Below are 21,612 nucleotides of genomic sequence, written 5' to 3' on the forward strand. Positions count from 1 at the left end.
GTACATTTACACAACAACAATGTACTAAAAACAGAAAAAAAAATTCCTTTGCGTTTTTCGCGTACTGCCGACAACGTTGTCAAAACTATCCCCGTTCACATGGATTCGCAAAAACAATTAGAAACGCTGTATTATGCATGTCAGGCCAGTAGTTGGCGATGTCACTTTGTAAAGAAACACTAAGCACCTATAGACTGAACACGTAATACACATGCGCATAACGTCACCGTTTTCACAAATTTGTATTTTTGTAGTTTATACAGAGACGATATCGTTTTCAAAAAAACGTTTTCATAAGTTTGTGTTTTCAGGCCTGAGCAGCCAAAATGCAAAAAATGTTTTCCATTTTTATTTGAAAATGGTGTTGTGTAAACGGCCCCTCAGGCAAACCGTAACAGAGAAGAGAAACAGAACACAATTAACCAAAAATAATCCTGACAGTTAGAAAAGTTCAGAAAAATTTGATCATGCAAATACATTTCCATCCACACTTGACCAAAAGTGAGAGTGATACTCTTTTACAATAACTTTATATTTAAAAAAAAAAAAAAAGAAAAAAAAAAAAAAAAAAAGCTACATAGCTACATTGGAGTATCTACTAAATAATCACATGAATTATTAAATATTTTTAAACTAATTAATAGTTGTATAAAGGTCGTGCTAACACTGTGAGCATACATAGCAGAATTTAAGTATTTTTACCTAATACTATTAGTTACAAAACAAAAAAATATATATATTCGCTCAGTCGGGCAAATAATAAATTTTGACTGAGTTTAATTTGGTTTGAAGATAATCATAAAATATTTTAAATGCTTAAGCTAAATGTAAAATTAGGGGGAAAATTAAAATGTATTAGGGCTGTCAAAATAACGCGTTAATTTCGAGTAATTAATCTGAGAAAAAATAACGCGTTAAAAAAATAACGCAGATTAATCCATTCCGTATTGACCTTTGAACCTGGAGCCGTTCTAGCCACCATTCGTCTGTGTGTGCTTACCCCATTTAGCAAGAGTGGTTAGTAAAATTAGCCTTAATAATCCACAGTATTTTCAGGTTATTTAAATTACAATGTGTAGTAAATTAGGTCTACCTATAAAATCAGTTAGTTTAGACTGGAGTGAGGTGAAACCAGAACAAAGCAAGTTGTTGTTAGCTAGGTGCATTCAATTGTATATGGTAGAAAATTATATTATTATTTTTTTTTTTTTTGTAAAGAGGGCAAGAAAGAATTACAGTGAGAGTGACGGGTACTTTATTGTCAGTATCGGGCTCGCAGATCACGTGGGTAGGGCACTTTTTACTGTTTGTGTGGATGACCATGTCTGTCACCACCGAAGACCATTTTTGACCCAGGAAAAACCCTGCATTGATTAATCTGAATTGAAATATTTAATACTTTCACAGCAAAAATTATGTATGCGATTAATTTAGATTAATTAATCACAGAGTATGTAATTAATTAGATTACAATTTTTAATCGATTGACAGCCCTAAAATGTATATATGTATATATATATATATATATATATATATATATATATATATACATGAATGAAATCCTTCCCAAGTGCAGTGGTGGGCATTATTAACTATAACGTTCAATGGAAAATGCTCCGGAGTCAGTTGAGAACTTCTCATCAGGTTTGATTGACAGCTGGCTGTGGTTCCTGGTCCTGTACAATGAAGCAGTGCTCTGAATATGTGAATCTGATACCTAGAAACAGACAGAGCCAGTGAGGCATTCATTGTCGTCATAACTAGATAGATGTAATGTTGTTGGCGACTTGCTTAAATGCAAACCTCTTCAAATTTCTTGGCCTTGTACTGGTCAGCTCCTTTCAAGAAGTTCAGCAGAATTATATCACAAAGCACTGTACCCTAAAATAAAGAAAAAGTGTCAGTTTTGTCTACTTAAACAGGTTAACAGTTATGAATTATCGGTATTAAACATGAACGATAATAATAAACTAGATGAAAAAAGTTTGTCGAGACAAACTTTAAGTTGGCTTGAAAAAGCCGGTTCAGAAAGTTTGAAGCAGTTATAAAAGTTTTAAAAGTTTTCAGTTTGAAAGTTTTTAGTTTAAGTTTAGTAGTTTTGTTAGTTAGATGAGTTTATGAGTTTGAATGAGTTTAGATAGATTTAGCATGATTTAGCATGTTGCTAGCATGATTTAACACATTACTAGCATATTCCTAGCATTATTTAACACATTGCTAGCATGATTTAGCATGTTGTTAGCATGATTTAACACATTGCTAGCATTTTCCTAGCATGATTTAATACATTTCTAGCATCATTTAGCATGTTGTCAACATGACTTAACATATTGCTATCATTATTTAGCATTTTGCTAACATGATTTAACATATTTCTAACATGATTTAACGTTTCTAGCATGTTGCTGGCATGATTTATCATTTTTCTGACATGTTGCTAGCATGACTTAGCATGTTTGCTAGCATGATTTATCATGTTTGCTAGCATGACTTAGCATGTTTTGCTAGCATGATTAAGCATTTGGTTGCTAGCATGATTTAACATATTACTAACATGTTTCTAGCATGATTTAACATGTTGCTATCGTGATTTAACATATTACTAGCATGTTTGCTAGCATGATTTAGCATATGTTGCTATCATGGCTTAGCATTTTGCTAGAATGATTTAGCATTTTGCTAGCATGACTTAGCATTTGTTAGCATGATTTGGCATTTTGCTAGCATGATTTAGCATGTTGCTAGCATGATGTAGCATATTTTGCTAACATGTTTCTAGCATGATTTAGCATGTTGTTAGCGTGATTTTGCATTTTACTAGCATGTTGCTAGCATGATTTAACATGTTACTAACATGTTGCTAGCATGATTTAGCATTTTGCTATCATGACTTAGCATTTGTTGCTAGAATGATTTAGCATTTTGCTAGCATGACTTAGCATGTTGATAGCATGATTTAGCATTTTGCTAGCATTATTTAATATGTTAGCATTTTGCTAGCATTATTTAACATGTTGTTAACATTTTACTAGCATGATTTGGCATTTTGCTAGCATGATTTAGAATGTTGTTACCATGATTTAACATGTTGCTAACATGTTTATAGCATGACTTAGAATTGTGCTAGCATGATTTAGTATGCTGCTAGCATTTTGCTAGCATGATTTAGCATTTTGCAACATGTTGCAAACATGATTTAGCATTTTGCTATCATGTTGCTAACATGTTGTTAGCATGATTTAACATGTTGCTAACATTATTTAGCATTTTGCTAACATGTTGCTAGCATGATTTAGCATGTTTGCTAGCATGTCTGACCCGAGTTTGGAGTTTGTGGAGTTAAAGCTCTAGGAGGAGTAAGTCTTGCAAAATTTACCGTAATAATAATAATAATAATAATAATAATAAGTTTAATAAGAATTTCAGTAAGTTGGCTTTTTCAAGCCAACTTAATTATGAATACATTCCAAATACATATGCATCCATTAAAACCAATCTTTCATGGAAATAGATGCTAATGCTATAAAATATTGTATTCATAGCTATAAATGCGTATGAATGCTGTAGCAAGGCGTCAGTTGCTGTCTGGCACTGATCTGGTACAAAAAATAGAAAAGAAAAAGTTTTATTTAATGATAAAACAGTCCAAGTTCATGATGAGGATGGAGACAAAATTTATGTCACGAATATTATAGTTATATATAAAGGTAAATATATATTAAACAAAAAATGGGTATGCAGTTTTAAAGTGCAGGTAAATTATGTCTATATTGATAGATTGTTCTTCAAGATCTGGGGCTGGCCGGGCGGTTTGCTCACTTCTCACTTGAGTCACATTTCACACATTATTTGACTTATACTGGTGAGAACTATGGTAAAAGTGTTGAGCTTAGTGGCAGTTCAGACCAGGACAAACAATGAGTGAAAATGCCTGTCCCACACATGAATTCATTTGTCTTAGAATCTAGAATACTATTTTTGCTTGAAAATATTTTAAATATAGTAAATAATATAGCAAAATTATAGTGTATTATAATAAATATAGCAAAAAAAGCACTTTCTACATTGAATAAGTTAGTTAAATGTTAACTTAAAGGATTAGTTCACTTTTAAATAAACTTTTGCTGATAATTTACTCACCCCCATGTCATCCAAGATGTCCATGTCCTTCTTTCAGTCGAAAAGAAATTAAGGTTTTTGATGAAAACATTCCAGGATTTTTCTCCTTACAATGGGCTTCAATGGGCACCAGACGGTTCAAGGTCCAAATGACAGTTTCAATGCAGCTTCAAAGGGCTTCAAACGATACCAGACGATGAATAAGGGTCTTATCTAGCGAAACAATCAGTCATTTAAAAAAAAAAAAAAAAAAATTTAAGTTTTATAAGCACAAATGCTCCCCTTGCTCTGTTCTCGGATGCGCATTCGTGACGTCACGTAATACGCAATTACGTTGAAAAGGTCACGCTTGACATAGGCGGAAGTACCAAGTCAGTGTTTACAACTTGAACGTGCAAATACTAAGTCAAACGCCGTTTACAAAAAAAGGTAAAACAACAATGTCGGACGAGGAGAAGATGAGTTTTTCACCCTGCCCTACCTTTTTGAACTGGAATACACAGAGGAAGAAATTAGGCAGATGGAAGAGACTGCTGCGGCGACACACACCTCTCCAGCATCGGGCAGACGTGGTGGTGCACATGTGGCAAATAGAGTGCCCCAGGGATGACGCGTTTTTGTAGGCCAACCCGGAAGTCGAATCTGCAGCTTTGAACGAATCGTTATTGAAAGTCATTCATAAATGATTCATTCAGAAATACAGCCACTTGGTTTGTGGAACAAATGACTCAATTGAGTGCCCCAGGGATGACGTGTTTTTGTAGGCTAACCCGGAAGTTAGCGGCGCACGGGTTCCCTCGACTGAAAGCCTATTCATTTTTCCCATAGACTTTTGGAAAATCGCAGAAAATAAGCTCTGTGTTTAACAAAGGGTTATGACACTTACACGTTTTGTCTATCAAGATAATCTTTACAAGTTAACACAACATGTATAGATTTTGAAGCCTAAATAAAGTCGTCAGATATAAAAGGCTAACAGTAGGCTATAAACGGACTACAGCACACCATGGTCGCGGATCAACGTCGTCACCACCAAGCGTCCTCAAACTTTATTTAGAAAACAACTCTATTTAAAAACATGCTCACTGATTATGATCTGCGCTGTGTATGAATACTTATCCACTTTTTCATGAGAAATGCTGTCCAAATGTCCCGTTTTTAATGATGACGTCTAAAGTCCCCGCCAAAGGAAGTAGTCCCTTTTAGCAATTTGTTAGCAACCGCCGATTTGAAGACGCAGTAAAAGTTTAAAAAATCACAAGTGGGTTATAACTGGTGTGTTTTATGTCATAGATCAAAACGTGAAAGTATTTAGAGGCTTTGTTTACCACAGACCTTATTTCAGGCGATTTAGCAAAAACCCATTAAAAAAACCCGTAAGCTGTGTCCGAAACCGCTCACTCGTTCACTCATTCACTAATCCCTATATAGTGTATGGCATTTGAGTGCACTATATCTGTATGGAGTGAACGAAATGAAGTGAGTGAATTCGGACGCTGACGTATACACTGTGCGTCGGAGATCTCAGAAACGGCTCGACACGCTTTAAAACTATTTTATCCTACATGTTATTTACATTATAAAATAATGTTAATAACAATAACAATCATAATGACTTTATTTTGTAATCATACGTGCCAGCTTTGTAGTTAATCAATTATGTAATTTTTTGTCATGCTTAATGTGTTCATAATCATTTAATACTATAAAATACTGCAAACAAAAATAAACACATTAACAAGTGTACATAATTTCATGTATTTATCCTTTTTAATAAAGTTGTTAGAAACTCTCACGCTCACAGATTACGTGGTCTTTGAGCGCCCTCAGGCGACCGTTATGATTTGAATACGCTACCTATGATTAACGATTTTTTTAAAATCATCCACTAAATTATCATCTTTTAAAGATTAATGAGTTAACATTGCCGCAAAATATTAAAACACATTGCTGTTAGTAAAACACATTAAATTGATTTAATGCCTACATAATATATTTTAATAATGAAAATATTTTTTATTAATATAATTTCATTTTTTTTAAATTCATCTATATAATAATGTCCCCCTACATTTTAGTAGGTTTTATTCAAGTAGTGATTAATTAAAAAAAGAAAAGGTTAAAAAAATTGGATTTTGGGAAATAGTGCTTCAGCAAGTGTACATCGAATCTACACTCGAAATCAGAGAGAATTGTGGGTATAAAGTAGTGAACGAATGTAGGGAATGAAGTCGTTCACTCAGAATTCGGACACCACTACAAAATGGCCGATACCCGATATAGTGGACTATATAGTGGATAGGGAGCGGTTTCAGACACAGCTATAGACTTTATGGCGTTGGAACCGGAAGTCCTAAAATGCTAACTCGCTTCCGGGTTTTGCCTACAAAAACGCGTCATCCCTGGGGCACTCTATGCCAACCATTGCCAACAGAGGAAGAATCTCAATCCCGCCAGTAGAATGAGTCGGTGAGTCCCTGTTTCCATCTCGCTGCATTACCGGACTAAATGGATTTCCACCGTTAATAAGCAACAGCGTCGCACACCGGACGCGAAGCTCAGCACCGCGCCACGTCTTTAAAATTCGAACGCATTGTTTTCTATGAGTGTACACACCGGCGGCGACATTCGGCGCCTGTCCGCGGTGCCCAGCTCAAAATTCTGCTGCGCCACAGAGCGACATGTACATTGTTTTACATTAAATGTATATTATATTTCTCTCAAATCGTTGTTAATGTACATACTGACTTCACCCTGTGCTGCAAGATACATTAGTTTTACACTTTTAGTTTAACAGCTTGAATAAAGTCTAAAAATGTATAATAAACGTAGCCTTTTCTTTCATTTTGCTCTGTTGTGCCATTTTCCATGTACACTAACCTCAGTGCGAAATATTAAAGCATATGTAACGTTTCCCTGTTGATGTAAAACACTCCCATTGTGCAGCTCTTCTATCAGGAGTCGAGTCAAAATTGAGCTCGCGCGTATATAATGTATGCGACCCTCTTTAGAGGTGTTTTTGTTCTGATGGAGAAGGGTATGACAGTCTGATGGCACTGACAACACAGGATGGAAGAACCATTAGTTGTTTTACCTTTTTTTTTTTTGTAAACGGCGTTTGACTTACCGTGTGTCTCAATCAGCTCCCTAGTTCGGTACTCACGGCACTGATCAGGGAATCAGCCACATTCACTTTCATGATATTCACAACCTAGGGAACTAGGGAGCTGATTGAGACGCAGGGTTAGTATTTGAACGTTCAAGTTGTAAACACTGACTCTGTACTTCCGCCAATGTCAAGCGTGACCTTTTTAACGTAATTGCGTATTACGTGACGTCACGAACGCGCATCCCAGAACAGAGCAAGGGGAGCATTTGTGCTTATAAAACGTAAACTTTTTTTTTAATTTTTTTTTTTTAAATGACCTATCGTTTCGCTAGATAAGACCCTTATTCATCGTCTGGTATCGTTTAAAGCCCTTTGAAGCTACACAGAAACTGTCATTTGGACCTTGAACCGTCTGGTGCCCATTGAAGCCCATTATAAGGAGAAAAATCCTGGAATGTTTTCATCAAAAACCTTAATTTCTTTTCGACTGAAGAAAGAAGGACATGGACATCTTGGATGACATGGGGTTGAGTAAATTATCAGCAAAAGCTTATTTAAAAGTGAACTAATCCTTTAATAATATGAAACAAATATTATATTTATCCTTTATTCATGCAAGTAGAAATCTAACTGATACTTATATATTACTTTGAATTGTTCATTATATTTACAATGAGTTGTGTATTGATTCAAACATAGAAAAATGATTTACAACATTTATTTGCAGATTTTAATAAAGTTCACATGTATAGCTATTGAGCATAATCTACTTAAAGATTTAAAGGGTTAGTTCATCCAAAAATGAAAATGTTGTCATTAATTAATTACTCACCCTCAAGTTCAATCTGTTCATCATATAAAGCAAACTGGTCTAAAATTTGGACTAAAATGCTCAATTCTTATGGATTAGTTTTGCGAACTTTTTATGCACTTTTTGAAGCATCAAAGTGGCAGTTGCATAGCTGTCAATGGAGGGACAGAATTTGCTCAGATTTCATTAAAAATATCTTCATTCGTGTTCCGAAGATGAACGAAAGTCTTATGGGTTTGGAACAACATGAGGATGAGTAAATGATGACAGAGTTTTCATTTTAGGGTGAACTAACCCTTTAAGACAATATGGAATTAATGTTTTTGACTAACGCCGTACTGCAAAGTGACCAAACTAGATCTCATTAATATTCTTTAATAATTGAAGCAAATGGTGAATTTGAGTAAGCCCCTCTTTATGTCTGTGGTGTCACACATAATAATGGATCTCTAATTATTATGGTTGCACCATTTTATAATTTCTAGTTTTATTTATACTGCACAGTAAAATCCCCAGAGTTAAATCAACTCTGCTCAGAGTACATATGGTCCCTCTCTAAATAATGTTAAAGTAACACTTAAGCAGAGTTAAAGTTAATGAGAATTAAAGCAATTAATAAGGCTGTGACTGAAGTCAGTTGTAGTTCTTGTGTTTCTCTTTTCTTCAGTGATTCTGCTTGTTAACAGCAGGTGTTCATCACTAATGCACAATCATCACTTAATTAATTGCTTAATTATCTCATTAACTTTAACTCTGCTTTAGTGTTACTTTAACACTATTTAGAGAGGGACCATATGTACTCTGAGCAGAGTTGATTTAACTCTGGAGATTTTGCTGTGTGTTGTTGATTTTGTCACATTAAGTAGCTGACATTTGGAGTTTAATTTCTACTTAAAGTTACCCAAAATGACCCATTTATATGATCCGATTTGTGAAAATGAGCTGTTTAAAGTTCACGCACACAATCTAGTAATGAAGACACATACCACACCAACAGAGGTGAAGGCAGCAACCATGTTGATTAGAGTTGGTATCATGTTAAATTTTCCAGCCTTTAAAGAAAAAATGTAATGAGCAACTATGACCAGATCCAGAAAAAGCTCAAAAATACACAAATATGTTAAGATCAACTCACATCTCCATTAACCAGCACATCGAATCTGATGGCGTAGGCTTTCAGCAGAGTGCGATACTCAGTTCCGTTCTCCATTTTAAAATACTTTGCGTACCTAAGGACAAAGATTTAGACATGTTAGCGAATGAAGTGTCAATCTGATCTATCAACTTTAAATTATTTTGTGCCTTTATGTAATATTTCATAGTATGTGGCCACTATAAAAAGTCATGTAGATGTAGTATGTGGACAGATTGAAGGCATTTGCTTGTGCAGTATCATTAGAGGCCAGCAAGTGGAAAGTGGAAAGAAAAGGTTCTAGAACCTGAAGTTGTATCCTGGAGACACAGTGGTCTTCTCTGACATGGCGTCCAGACGAGTGAAGGAGTAGGCGGGCTTACACGCATCATCAGCCTTGTCTAAATCACACACCCACGCTATTTTTATCCCTATCACTCCCCCCTGAGAGAAAGAGCCAGGGATTACTTACACAAATTCAATTTGACTTTGCACTTAAAGAGAAATAAAGATAATGCAATTTTTGGAGAATCTAAAAAATAGTCTGAAATGTACTGTTTTTTTTTAATACAACAGGTCTTTCTTCGGCCTCTTGTGAAACTTTCCATTGGTGGACGAAAAAATTTGAAAAGTGGCCAAACTATGTCTAAAATTGATTAATATTAACTTTTTGGTAACACACTTTACAATAAGGTTTAATATTAATTACATTAATTATCATGAACTAACGATAACCAATACTTATACAGCATTTATTAATCTTAGTTAATGTTAATTTCTACATTTACAAATACATTATTAAAATCAAAAGTTGTATTTGTAAACATTAGTTAATGCACTGTGAACTGATATGAACAGACAATGAACAATTGTATTTTTTACTAACTAATGTTAACAAATGAGACCTTTTTTTGTAAAGTGTTACCAACTTATTTATACAACTGTTATAAAAGCAATTTCAAAAATAACACCAGTCATGATATTTCTTACATATGTGAAACTAGATGATAAAAGGAAGAAAGCAAGAGCGAAAGTAAGAAAAAAAGCCAAATATTTAAAATAAATAAATAAATAAATAAACACTCACTTTTTTAGCAAGAGTGGTAAAGTCTTGTTGTGCAAATCGGATCACATCACCAACTTTGAATATTGGACAATACATGTTACTCTCAAAGTCAAAGTTGCATTGCTTTATATAGGAACTATTGATGTTGGGCAAAAAGTTTCCCCTGAAAGGAAAAGAGAAATATTTGATGAAAATCATCATTTATAGAAAAGCAGATCTAATTATGAAACAATGAGGGTCATTTTTTAAAGGATGAATGATATGAATGATACGATTTTTCATTGTTTGTGTTTGATTGACATTACTTTGTGAAGTTAAAACGTGGGAAGCGAATGCTGTTCTTGATAAAGATGGTAAAGTTCTGCACCTCCATCATGGGGTCTCTGAATAAGAAAAAAAGTCCATCAGTCCTTTTATTCAACATTCACACATCTATTCATTTGTTCATTTAAAAGTGGACTCACGGTTGAATTTCATCAATCTCTGCAGGACACCATCCTTTGATCTCACAGGTTTTGTGGGTAGTATTGAAGTTCACACATCGTCCTGTCAGCAACCCTTCGAGACACAACTAATGGATCAGAACATAACATATAGACTGTACAATTTGTTATAATGTTAGTAGGTTTAATAGGTTTTTCCTCGAACATTTCAGGATAACAAAACAATCCACAATGTCCCTCTGCAGTCAATAATTTTATCCCTTAAAATTCATATTTGATAATCACAATGATATGACAAAAATCTTACAAAGAACATTTTTTTACCATTGCTAGATGGTTTTGACATCTGCCTCTTACAAGTACCGTCATTGTCACATTTGAATTTCATCTCACTCTGAAGAGTTACATAGACAAACACGTGAACACACACACAGAAAAGAATCAATTTAATTTGTGTACATTAATCTTGACAGATTTCAATACTTCGAGAAACACACTAATTTAAAGCAGTGTCCTCACTCACCTCTGGACAGTTTCCTTGAACTTGGTTCTCTGTCGTGATGAGCTTTGTGATGATGCAGAAAACTGACGCCCCCTGATGGACACATACACACACGTGTACACACAGACATTTACTTGTGTAAAAAAGACATTATAAACTGCTATTGTTTTTATTTATAATTACTATAAACTATCTCACACCCTGAATGAGGTGTTTTTTTATTTATTTAAAATAGTATAAAGTATTTACAGTATTTATTAGGGATGTGACGATATCAAAATCTCACGATACGATAATACCTCGATATCCTCAATATTTATTGCGATATTTATAAAAAAAAAAAAAAAAGACAAATGAAGACTCGGAAAAAAGTGCCATGAGTGTTAAACAATGATTGAATATTACAATGATGTACAAATTAACCATGTCATATCCTGTCCTCTTTTCTTTATCCTCTAATCATAAATGCTGCTTAGAAGTATGAGGTATAGTATGAGATTAGTTAAATCACCAAAAACTAATTGCACCAGCTGGACCTTGACAAAGGTAACATCTATTATTTTTTCTAACACTCTCAAGAGTTGTATTTGTTAACATTAGTTAATGCACTCTGAAGTAACATGAACAAACTAGGAACAGCTGTATTTTTATGAACTAACATTAACAAAGATTAACAAAGACAGTAACAAATATATTCTCTCTCTGCATTGATATCTGACGTATATGAGTAGCGCGAGCCGCGAGGGCTTTTCAGTGCATTCATTGTTATAATATTTATGAGGTGAGATGTGTTTATTAAAGGATACGCTCCTCGCAATTCGCACCCATAACACCAGAACCGTTTTCGGAAAGAAAAAAAAAAAACTACACTTTTTGCCTGGAAGACATATCGTTTCATACAGTCATGTGACCACGATAATATCGAGACAATTTTGCTATCGCGATACCACGATATTGATAATATCGTTACATCCCTAGTATTTATGAATGTATTTTCCAAATAAAAAGCATCCCCAGCTAACAAGAAACATTCTTAGAACTTTGTCTAACTTTCTGCCAAGGTTCTCTCAAAGTTATGAGCAAGCATTCTTTCAGTAGTTAATGTTAAACGGTTAGTTCACCCAAAAATGAAAATTATGTCATTAATTACTCACCCTCGTATCGTTCCACACCCATAAGACCTTCATTCATCTTCAGAACACAAATTAAGATATTTTTCTTAAAATCCAATGGCTCAGTGAGGCCTGCATTGCCAGCAAGACATTTAACAATTTCAATACCCAGAAAGCTACTAAAGACATATTTAAAACAGTTCATGTGACTACAGTGGTTCAAACTTAATGTTATTAAGCGACGAGAATACTTTTTGTGCACCAAAAAATCCTCCAAAATAACGACTTTATTCACCAATATCTAGTGATGGGCGATTTCAAAACACTGCTTCATGAAGCTTTGAAGCTTTACGAATCTTTTGTGTCGAATCAGAGATTTGGAGCGTGTATCAAACTGTTTGTTTTTTTGGCGCATAAAAAGTATTCTCGTCGCTTCATAACATTAAGTTTGAACCACTGTAGTCACATGAACTGATTTAAATATGTCTTTAGTAGCTTTCTGGGCATTGAAAGTGTTAAAGGTGCTAAAGAGGTTCTTTTTGTCGACTGAGTTTTTGAAATGAGCGCATGGGTAAGAACAACCCCCCTCCTTCACAGCTCATTTAGAGGGAACGCCTCCCAAAACTCATGCACGAGAGTGTTTAACACCGGCATTCGCTGTGTTATTAAGCCGGGCACACATTTAACGACTAGCTAAAACATTCTGACTATGCTCAACACACAGTGATTGTTTCCTGCACCTGAAGCATATTTATATACTTTCACATGGAATTTGAACACCGACTGTAATTGCAGACTGAACGCAACTGGCTCTGACTGGACGCGTTTGAGCGCAATCAGTCATAAGTATCAATTTACATTCATAATAGGCCTTACAATCGTTAGGTGTGTGCGCGACTTAAAGCTGTGGATTCGTTATGTCGGACTCACCGCAGGTAACTCATAATCTGCAGTTGTTACTCCTGTCTCCTGACAAAAACATTGCATGCAGCGCCTGTGGAGTGTGGAAAGTTACTGGAGAGCGCAGCCACGCGTCTGTCACATGGATCGTCATGGCAGTGATTGACAAGCCAGAGGGCCAATGTTGGCTGATGTTTTTAAGGCCCTACCTCGTGCACAGATGATGTATATTAATATTATTCCTTTCAGTGCACCTAATAAATAGTCTTTTATCAGTTAGTAAAGACAGTTTCAAGTAATATTGCAAAAATGTATAAAACAAAACATCTTCTTTAGCACCTTTAATTGTCTTGCTGGCAAAGCAGGCCTCACTGAGCCTTTTTTTAAATTTTTAACTTTTTTTTTTTTTTTAAATTTGTGTTCTGAAGATGAACAAAGGTCTTACGGGTGTGGAATGACATGAGGGTGAGTAATTAATGACAGAATTTTTATTTTTGGGTGAACTAACCCTGTAAGAGAATGTCCATTCAGTGTTATCTTTTCGGGGTAGTACACCCTAAAACGAAAATTAAGTCATCATTTACTCACCCTGGTGTTGTTCTAATGCAGTATGCACTTCTTTCTTTTTCAGACCACAAAAGGAAATTAAAAAAAAAAATGACCCACTCGGGCTCGTCCATATAATGGCAGTGAATAGCGACCAGGATCAAGCTTTTAAAAAAAGAAGCAAATGTATCACAGAATGGTCCCATGTGTAATGTGTCATATATTGCAAGTGTTCTGGAGGTATACAACAACATGACATGACGTGACGTGTGGCCAAGTATAGTGACCATTACGCCTCAACTGCCCCAGTTGGTGAAAAACAAACCAAAATGTAATGACATGGCCATTGGTTCATGAAACTCTATTAGTGCTGCAGTTCACTTTGACTCGGCAAGAAAAAAAGGCACAAGTTGTGAGAAATCAAAACTAATCAAGACCAAACCTTATCGTATACCCCGAGAACACTTGGAATACACGACACATTTTCACATTTCTGTTATGTTTGGACTTTTAGGGTGTACTCACACTAGGCACGGTTGCCTTGAACCGAGCCCGAGCGCGAGTGTTGGGTTGTCCGGTCTCATCTATGAAAAGTCAATGCAACTCTGAGTTTACCTGTCTACTCTGTTTGGATGTTATTTAAGGTGCCCTAGATTCAAAAATTGAATTTACCTTGTCATAGTTAAATAACAAGAGTTCAGTACATGGAAAAGACATACAGTGAGTCTCAAACTCCATTGTTTCCTCCTACTTATATAAATCTCATTTGTTTAAAAGACCTCAGAAGAACAGGCGAATCTCAACATAACACCGACTGTTACGTAACAGTAATTAGCCGTTAGCCACGAAGCACAGCCTCAAACTCATTCAGGATCATGTAAACATCCAAATAAACACTGTACTTACGCGATTAGACATGCTGCATGACGAACACTTTGTAAAGATCCATTTTGAGGGTTATATTAGCTGTTTGAACTTTTTTTATGTTGTTTAAGGCAAGCGCAAGCTCCGTGGGCGGGGAGCATCAGCATTTAAAGGGCCACACACCCTGAATCGGCTCATTTATAATGATGCCCCAAAATAGGCAGTTAAAAAAATTAATTAAAAAAAATCTATGGGGTATTTTGAGTTGAAACTTCACAGACACATTCAGGGGACACCTTAGACTTATATTACATCTTGTAAAAAAAAGTTCTAGGGCACCTTTAAAGACCATTTTGAATCTTCATTTTCCTCGCTGTGTGTTCTACCACACACGTTGTGTTATACGGTACCACTCTGTGATACTTTTGCATCTTTTTTAAAGCTTAATGCTGGTCAAGAGGTGCAAGGATGATGTCAAAACCTGGAAGACAAATTTGACACTGGTTCCCTCAAGATTTTCCTATGGGGTCTTATTATGTTTTTTTTTTTCAATTCATGAGTAAAATGAAGCCTGCATAATAAACATAACTTAATGATACTTTTGCCATTTTGTTCTACAATGTAAACTGAAAAACACCTATTAAAAACACAAGTTTTGAAGCAGTTATGTTTATTTTTTAAATAAGTAACAGTTTGGGGTGTGAGTGCATGCAGTTTACGTAGTAGAACAAAACGTCAAAGTATCGTCAAGTTATGTATTTTTCCACAGGAATTTTTTTACTCATAAACTGTAAAATCCAATAATAAAACTCCATGGGAAAATCTTAAGGGAACCTTGGTCTTTAGTAATTTTGTCTGAAGGGACTTTTATTTTAATTTCTTGTTTTGTGGTCTGAAAAAGAAAGAAGAGCATATGGCATTAGAACAGGTTGGGTTAGTAAATGATGATTTAATTTTCATTTTAGGGTAAACTATCCTTTTAATAATGTTCTCAAAACATAAGCACAAAAACATTATACATCATTCATGGAACTTTTTTTTTTAAACATTTTAGTTGGACATTGTATATTGTTTTTAAAATCTTAGTACTTGTTTTAGAATGTTCAGAAAACATTCAATAATGTTCGAACATTCACATAAAAAAGAAAAATGTTTTTAAAATGTTTTTGAAATGTTTGAACACTCAGAGAACATTCAGAAATAACGTTTTTATAGCTTAAAAGGAACATTATCAAAACGATCTTAGAACATATTTTTGTTAGCTGGGTCCTCACATGTCCCTAAAGCAGCGTTTCTCAAAGTGTGGGGCGCGCCCCACTGGTGGGGAACAGAGACATAGCAAGTGGGGCGCGACAAACATGAGGAAATTTAGTCATTTTTGTGCCCATCTCTATTAACCTTTTGAGTGGTACGTCCCCACATATAGGAATGTTTTTTTTTTAATTTATTTATAAAATTTTTCAAAGTATTAACAGAAAGCTTCATACAATTAAAGTTACTTTATTCCCCCCTCTTCTCCATAACTCTTTCCGCCAAAATAATAAAAATAAATTACAACATTAATAAAAATAACGATAAAAAAAAAATAAATTAAATGAATTTTTTTTAAAAAATGTATAAAAATAAATTACAAAATAAACTTTGAATAGCATGTACTTTAACAAAGGAACAATATTATTGTAAGAAAAGATAAATTACAAATAATAAATAAATAAAAGTACATAGTAATACTCATAAGGCAATGACAGCGCAACTACTTTGAATATTAGGATTTTTGGCATAAATGTGCGAATTACATACAAATGATTGTAAGTAAAAAAATGGCACAGAATAGTGACTAAAATATTATGTTCATTCTGATCTTATTCATCGCGTCTCACACTGCAGCGTCGCGATAACTAGTAGAGGGTTGACACCCTGTGGTGAAAGAATCACGCTTATGTTGGATTAAAACTTAAAGGGAAAGTTCACCCAAAAATGAAAATTTGATGTTTATCTGCTTACCCCCAGAGCATCCAAGATGTAGGTGACTTTGTTTCTTCAGTACAACACAAATGATTATTTTTAACTCCAACCGTTGCCGTCTGTTAGTGGTATAATGCAAGTCAGCGGGAACTTGGACTATAAGAGTAAATAAAACACGACAGACAAATCCAAATTAAACCCTGCGGCTCGTGACGACACATTGATGTCCTTAGACACGAAACGATCGGTTTGTGCGAGAAACCGAACAGTATTTATATCATTTTTTACATTGAAGTATTTGCGCGAGACATCACTGCCGTTGTCAGAGCGCGATCAGACCTCACGAATCGAGTGCTGAATGCAGTTGGACATAGTGGTGTATTAGAGGTAAAAAATGATATAAATACTGTTCGGTTTCTTGCACAAACCGATCGTTTCATGTCTTAAGACATCACTGTGTCGTCACAAGCCGCAGGGTTTAATTTGGACTTGTCTGTGCATGTTTATGTGACTCTTATAGATGGTGTTACCGTTTCAATGCATTATTTGACTGACGGTTGGAGTTAAAAATCATCAATTGTGTTCTACTGAAGAAACAAAGTCACCTACATCTTGGATGCGCTGGGGGTAAGCAGATAAACATCAAATTTTCATTTTTGGGTGAACTATCCCTTTAACGTTCCGTTGAGTTTGGAAAGGTCAGTACATGGTAATCATCAGAATATCTCTTCTCCTGTCTCTGTATATGTCTGGAATTTAAAATCATTCCAAAGACTCTGATTTTAAGAGGGGTTTAGTTAGCTATGTGATAACTGTGCATTGAAAACATATATAACCGGAAACAACTGAGCCGTAACATTTCAAACCGGATGTGCGTCACGAGGCTCAGTGCAAATAGTCCATTCAACTGAATTATTATTTTTACATATTTTTGAACAAAGTCTTTTCACACAAAGTGATAACATAATTGCACGTTTATTTTCTCTATTTGAAAGTTTTTAATGCTGTTATTTGAAGTAATATTTTTAAAAATGTGATGTTAATAAACAACATTTTAGCCTAGTTTATTACCATTTTGTTGGGGCAATTGGGGACAGGTGGGGCTCGGAACCCTTCCTACCGCCAAAGTGGGGAATGGCAGAAAAAGTTTGAGAAACACTGCCCTAAAGGGAGATTTTGTTAGATTTAATTTTGGTGACAATTTTGACATCAAACTATATGTTACGTACACACACATAGATTAACATATACACACACTTGCAATAAAAATCGGTCACAAAAGTATATATATTCTTTTAAATATTCTAAAACTTGAGATCTACTTGAGTAGGTGTGACATAATCGGCAACATCCATGATCCGGTTGTTATATTCTCCAAAACCTTTCACTTTAGTCATCACTGATGACTCGATAGCTGTGTCTCGCACTTGATATGCTTTCTCATACAAAAACACCCAGCTGAGGGAGGTGGGGGGAGGGTGGAAAGAGAGAGAGAGAGAGAAAACACAAAATACAGAGCAATTAATAGGCTTCTTTTTTACTTTCTTTAATGTAAAATGCTCACAAATATTACAAAATGCTACATGTAAAAAAGATTTTCATGCACTTATTTACTGAGAACTCTCATAAATAAGTACTTCGTACTTTACATAAAATTTGTCACCACAAAGACTAAACAACAAGTCTTGAATAACAAAGTTTCTTTGTTATCACTTTACAATAAGGTCCCATTATTTCTTTTTTTTTTTTTTTTTACTTTTTTTTTTTTTTTTTTAATATATATGTATTTTTTTTTCTCCAAAAACAAACAGTCTTTGTTAACAATACAAACACAGGGATTGAACAAACGAAACCAAAGACACAGCTGAAGCTGATGGGCATAGAAACAAACAATGACATAATCCGTAGCCAAAGAAAATTTCCCATATAAAACTTGTATACTTAAATGTTTATCTATTTTTTTTTTATAAATGAATGGGTTAAACTGTTTCAAAAACCAAAGCCATTGGGGAAAAAAAAAGTATGATGACTGTTGCTTTTTTCCTAAATATCTTTTTTAAAATTATTCTGCTATAAAACAAAATCTGATAAGGTCCCATTATTTCATGTTAGTTAATGCATTAACTAACATTAACTAACAATAAGCAGTACGTTTGTTACAGTCTTTATTAATCTTTATCAATCTTAGTTAATAATAATACAACTGTTCATATTTAGTAAAAAACGATGAGTCAAAACACTCACCCAATGAAGTATGTTATGATGAGGAGCTGGACGACACGGTTGATGATGCCAATGGTCCAGCTCTTCACCACCACGGACTTGGTCGTCTCATAGGTAAAGAAATTTGTTATACAGTTCCACATTTTTCCAGAACACACTGGATTCACAAAAATTACACTCCGAGCGTATCAACGGATTTGCAAGAATGTTTACTTAAGAATAAGTTAATGCTGGTGATGAATCTGTCCAAATGCTTTATCCTGTGTTTTGTCAGTAAAAGTCAAAAAATCTCTTCAGTAATCTTCCTTATTTGTTTCCCTGATTAGAAGTCTCCACATCTTGAGATGCTTTCACAGAAGACCCCCTCTCTTCCTCCCAGTCCCTCCCTCTCTCCTCCCTCTTTTCTTATTCTCTAATCCTCCTTCAGTAATTCTGTCCATTCTCCAGATATAAAATTTACATTTGACACTCTTAGCAGATGCTCTCTTACCAAGCAAATTATAAAAATGCACAAATCATATTACTGGCAAAGTTAAGGCTTAGTCCCAAAGAAGCATACATACAGTGTCCATAACAAAACAACAGAATCAGACACAGGGTGCTAGCAGTGCAGTTATAGGCTAGATGTTATGTGTGTGAGACGTCTAGAATAGTTGAATCTTGATGACTGGCACGCACATTATATCATGACCACCAAGACAACGCCATAAATGTAAAGAGCTTTTTCACACAGAAAGCCTCATAGGTGTGGCATTAAAGATTTAAACTAGATTACATCTATGCGATATTTCTCATGAGCTGATGGACTGTATATAGTCATTTGCAATATCAGTTAGTTATCTAAAGCCGCATGTTCCGATAAGATTAACTGCATGTTTTTTACATTTATGCATTTGACAGACATTTTTACGCTTGGAGCCCAGAATGCATAGGGCCTATACCTTTTAATTTTTAGTTTAGCAACAACAAAGTCATGGGTTTGATTGCAGGGAATAAATAGCCTTATAAACTAGACTATAACTTGAATTTGCTGTAAATTATTTGGATAAACGTGCCTGCCAAATCAATAAATGTAATTTAAATATAATTAGAATCTTTGACGAGACACATCCCTGCTTCGGTAGTTTTAGTGACAGCGCCATGCAATAGTAAAAAGCTTTTTCACACAGGAAGCCTCATTAAGTGTGGGGCTCATTAGTTAAAGATTACATCTATGCGATATTTTCTAATGAGGTGATCGACTGTATATAGCCATTTGCAATATCAGTTAGTTATCTAAAGCCGCATGTTCCGATAAGATTAACTGCATGCTTTTAACATTTATGCATTTGACCAATTTTTTTTAATGCTTGGAAGCCCAGAATCTCTAAATTTGTTTGTGAAAAAATTAATTTAAATAATATTTCTTATATTGGTATTTTTTTACTAATATTATATAAATGTTTTTTATTAATATTTTCTCTTTTACAATTCAAAACTTTGAGGTCAGTAAGATTTTTTCTTTCTTTTTTAAAGAAGTCTCTTATGCTCACATAGGTTGCATTCCTATTTCATCAAAGTAACAACAAAAACAGCAATGACAATTAATAATATTTATTTAAAAAAAAAAAAAAAAATGTTATTTTAAAATGTAATTTATTCAGAATTTTTACTCCAGTGTCACATGATCTTTCAGAACTTATTAATATCAGTGTTGAAAACAGATGTGCTGCTTAATATTTTTTGTAAACTATGATAAATTTTTTTTCCAGAAAACTTTGATGAATAGAAAGTTCAAAAGAACAGCATTTACAGCATAAAAGAACAGCATATAACATCATAAAAGTCACTTCAATTTAATATGCCTTTGCTGAATAAAAGTATTAATTTCTTTCCAAACAAACAAACAAAAATAAAATCTTTAAATGGTATTGTATTTCATAATTAAAAGACAGCAGACAGATATATCGACTTCGATGGAAAATTTTAAAACATGCCAACAAGCTGAAATTTCTATTTCTATTTTATATATCATTTCTTATAAGAAGATCAAAGACCTTCTAACACTGAAACATCGAGCTTTTCTTTTACAAAGGACTGGACGAGAGTACCAGACTATCATCTATCATTAACTCTGATGATTTCAATTATGCAAATGGAAAAACAGTAAGGCAATTTAGAATGGATCCCACAACCAGCACTAACACATACACACACTTCAACCACAACTGAGAGGCAACATTTCTTGACATGGCCAAGAGTGGAACCATTAACCTGTGGTTTTCTCTCTCTCTCTATAAGTTCAATACATCTGGGACTTGCTTCCCCACAAAAACAGACACAATGCAGGAGTAACGCATGACAGAGGACCAAATCAAATGAGAGGCCACAGAGTGAGGCTACGCTCAAGCACTGCTGGAGTATATGAAGATGTCTATCAGTCAAGGATAATGTTAAGTGTTAGATGTCTCTAGCTGATTTGATTGTCTTGAAACAGGATCTCAAGATGAAGGGAGGGTACAGAGTGAAAAGGGGGAAGAGAGAAAGAGACTGAGGAAATGGATGGGACTCAATACAAATTGGTGAACAAAGTCATCAATGCGCCAAATGCAATAATGAGCAAAGTGGTTTGAGAGCCGTGATGAGAGAGACAAAACCACAGAAACGTAACAGATATGAATAGGGGGAGTGATGCAAAAAAGCAGACTAAAGGAAAATGATCGCACCAGGAAAGAGGAGGGGAGATATAGGAATTTACGTTACATGCATATACCAGAAACAAGATCAAATTAATTGGATAAGTAACACAAAAGAAAGAAGTAGAGCCTGAAGAAATGTTTT

At 34.6% G+C, this 21,612-nt stretch overlaps 1 protein-coding gene across 1 annotated transcript; it reads right to left on the minus strand.

Moving 5' to 3' along the window:
* Nucleotides 1-1,465: 1,465 nt before the first annotated feature.
* On the minus strand, nucleotides 1,466-20,184 carry p2rx3b (purinergic receptor P2X, ligand-gated ion channel, 3b). Its single transcript, XM_048196879.1, has 12 exons — nucleotides 18,814-20,184; nucleotides 17,892-18,027; nucleotides 11,204-11,275; nucleotides 11,005-11,074; nucleotides 10,702-10,795; nucleotides 10,543-10,620; nucleotides 10,259-10,400; nucleotides 9,479-9,615; nucleotides 9,175-9,268; nucleotides 9,026-9,091; nucleotides 1,804-1,881; nucleotides 1,466-1,717 (listed from the first exon to the last, which is right to left on the minus strand). Exons 1-12 carry the CDS (start codon nucleotides 18,933-18,935, stop codon nucleotides 1,589-1,591), a joined length of 1,218 nt encoding a protein of 405 aa, XP_048052836.1. The 5' UTR covers nucleotides 18,936-20,184; the 3' UTR covers nucleotides 1,466-1,588.
* Nucleotides 20,185-21,612: the final 1,428 nt, after the last annotated feature.

This window comes from Megalobrama amblycephala, linkage group LG7 (genome assembly GCF_018812025.1).
Source record: "Megalobrama amblycephala isolate DHTTF-2021 linkage group LG7, ASM1881202v1, whole genome shotgun sequence".
NCBI classification, from domain to species: Eukaryota; Metazoa; Chordata; class Actinopteri; order Cypriniformes; family Xenocyprididae; genus Megalobrama; species Megalobrama amblycephala.

What these genes read in the sequence shown, in the direction of transcription:
- p2rx3b (XM_048196879.1), bottom strand. Translation starts at nt 18,935, where the DNA reads ATGTGGAACTGTATAACAAATTTCTTTACCTATGAGACGACCAAGTCC. An exon ending in ATCATAACATACTTCATTGG is followed by an intron (nt 18,028 to 18,813) that starts GTGAGTGTTTTG and finishes CACCTCCCTCAG; the next exon opens with CTGGGTGTTTTTGTATGAGA. An exon ending in TTCAAGGAAACTGTCCAGAG is followed by an intron (nt 11,075 to 11,203) that starts GTGAGTGAGGAC and finishes GTAACTCTTCAG; the next exon opens with AGTGAGATGAAATTCAAATG.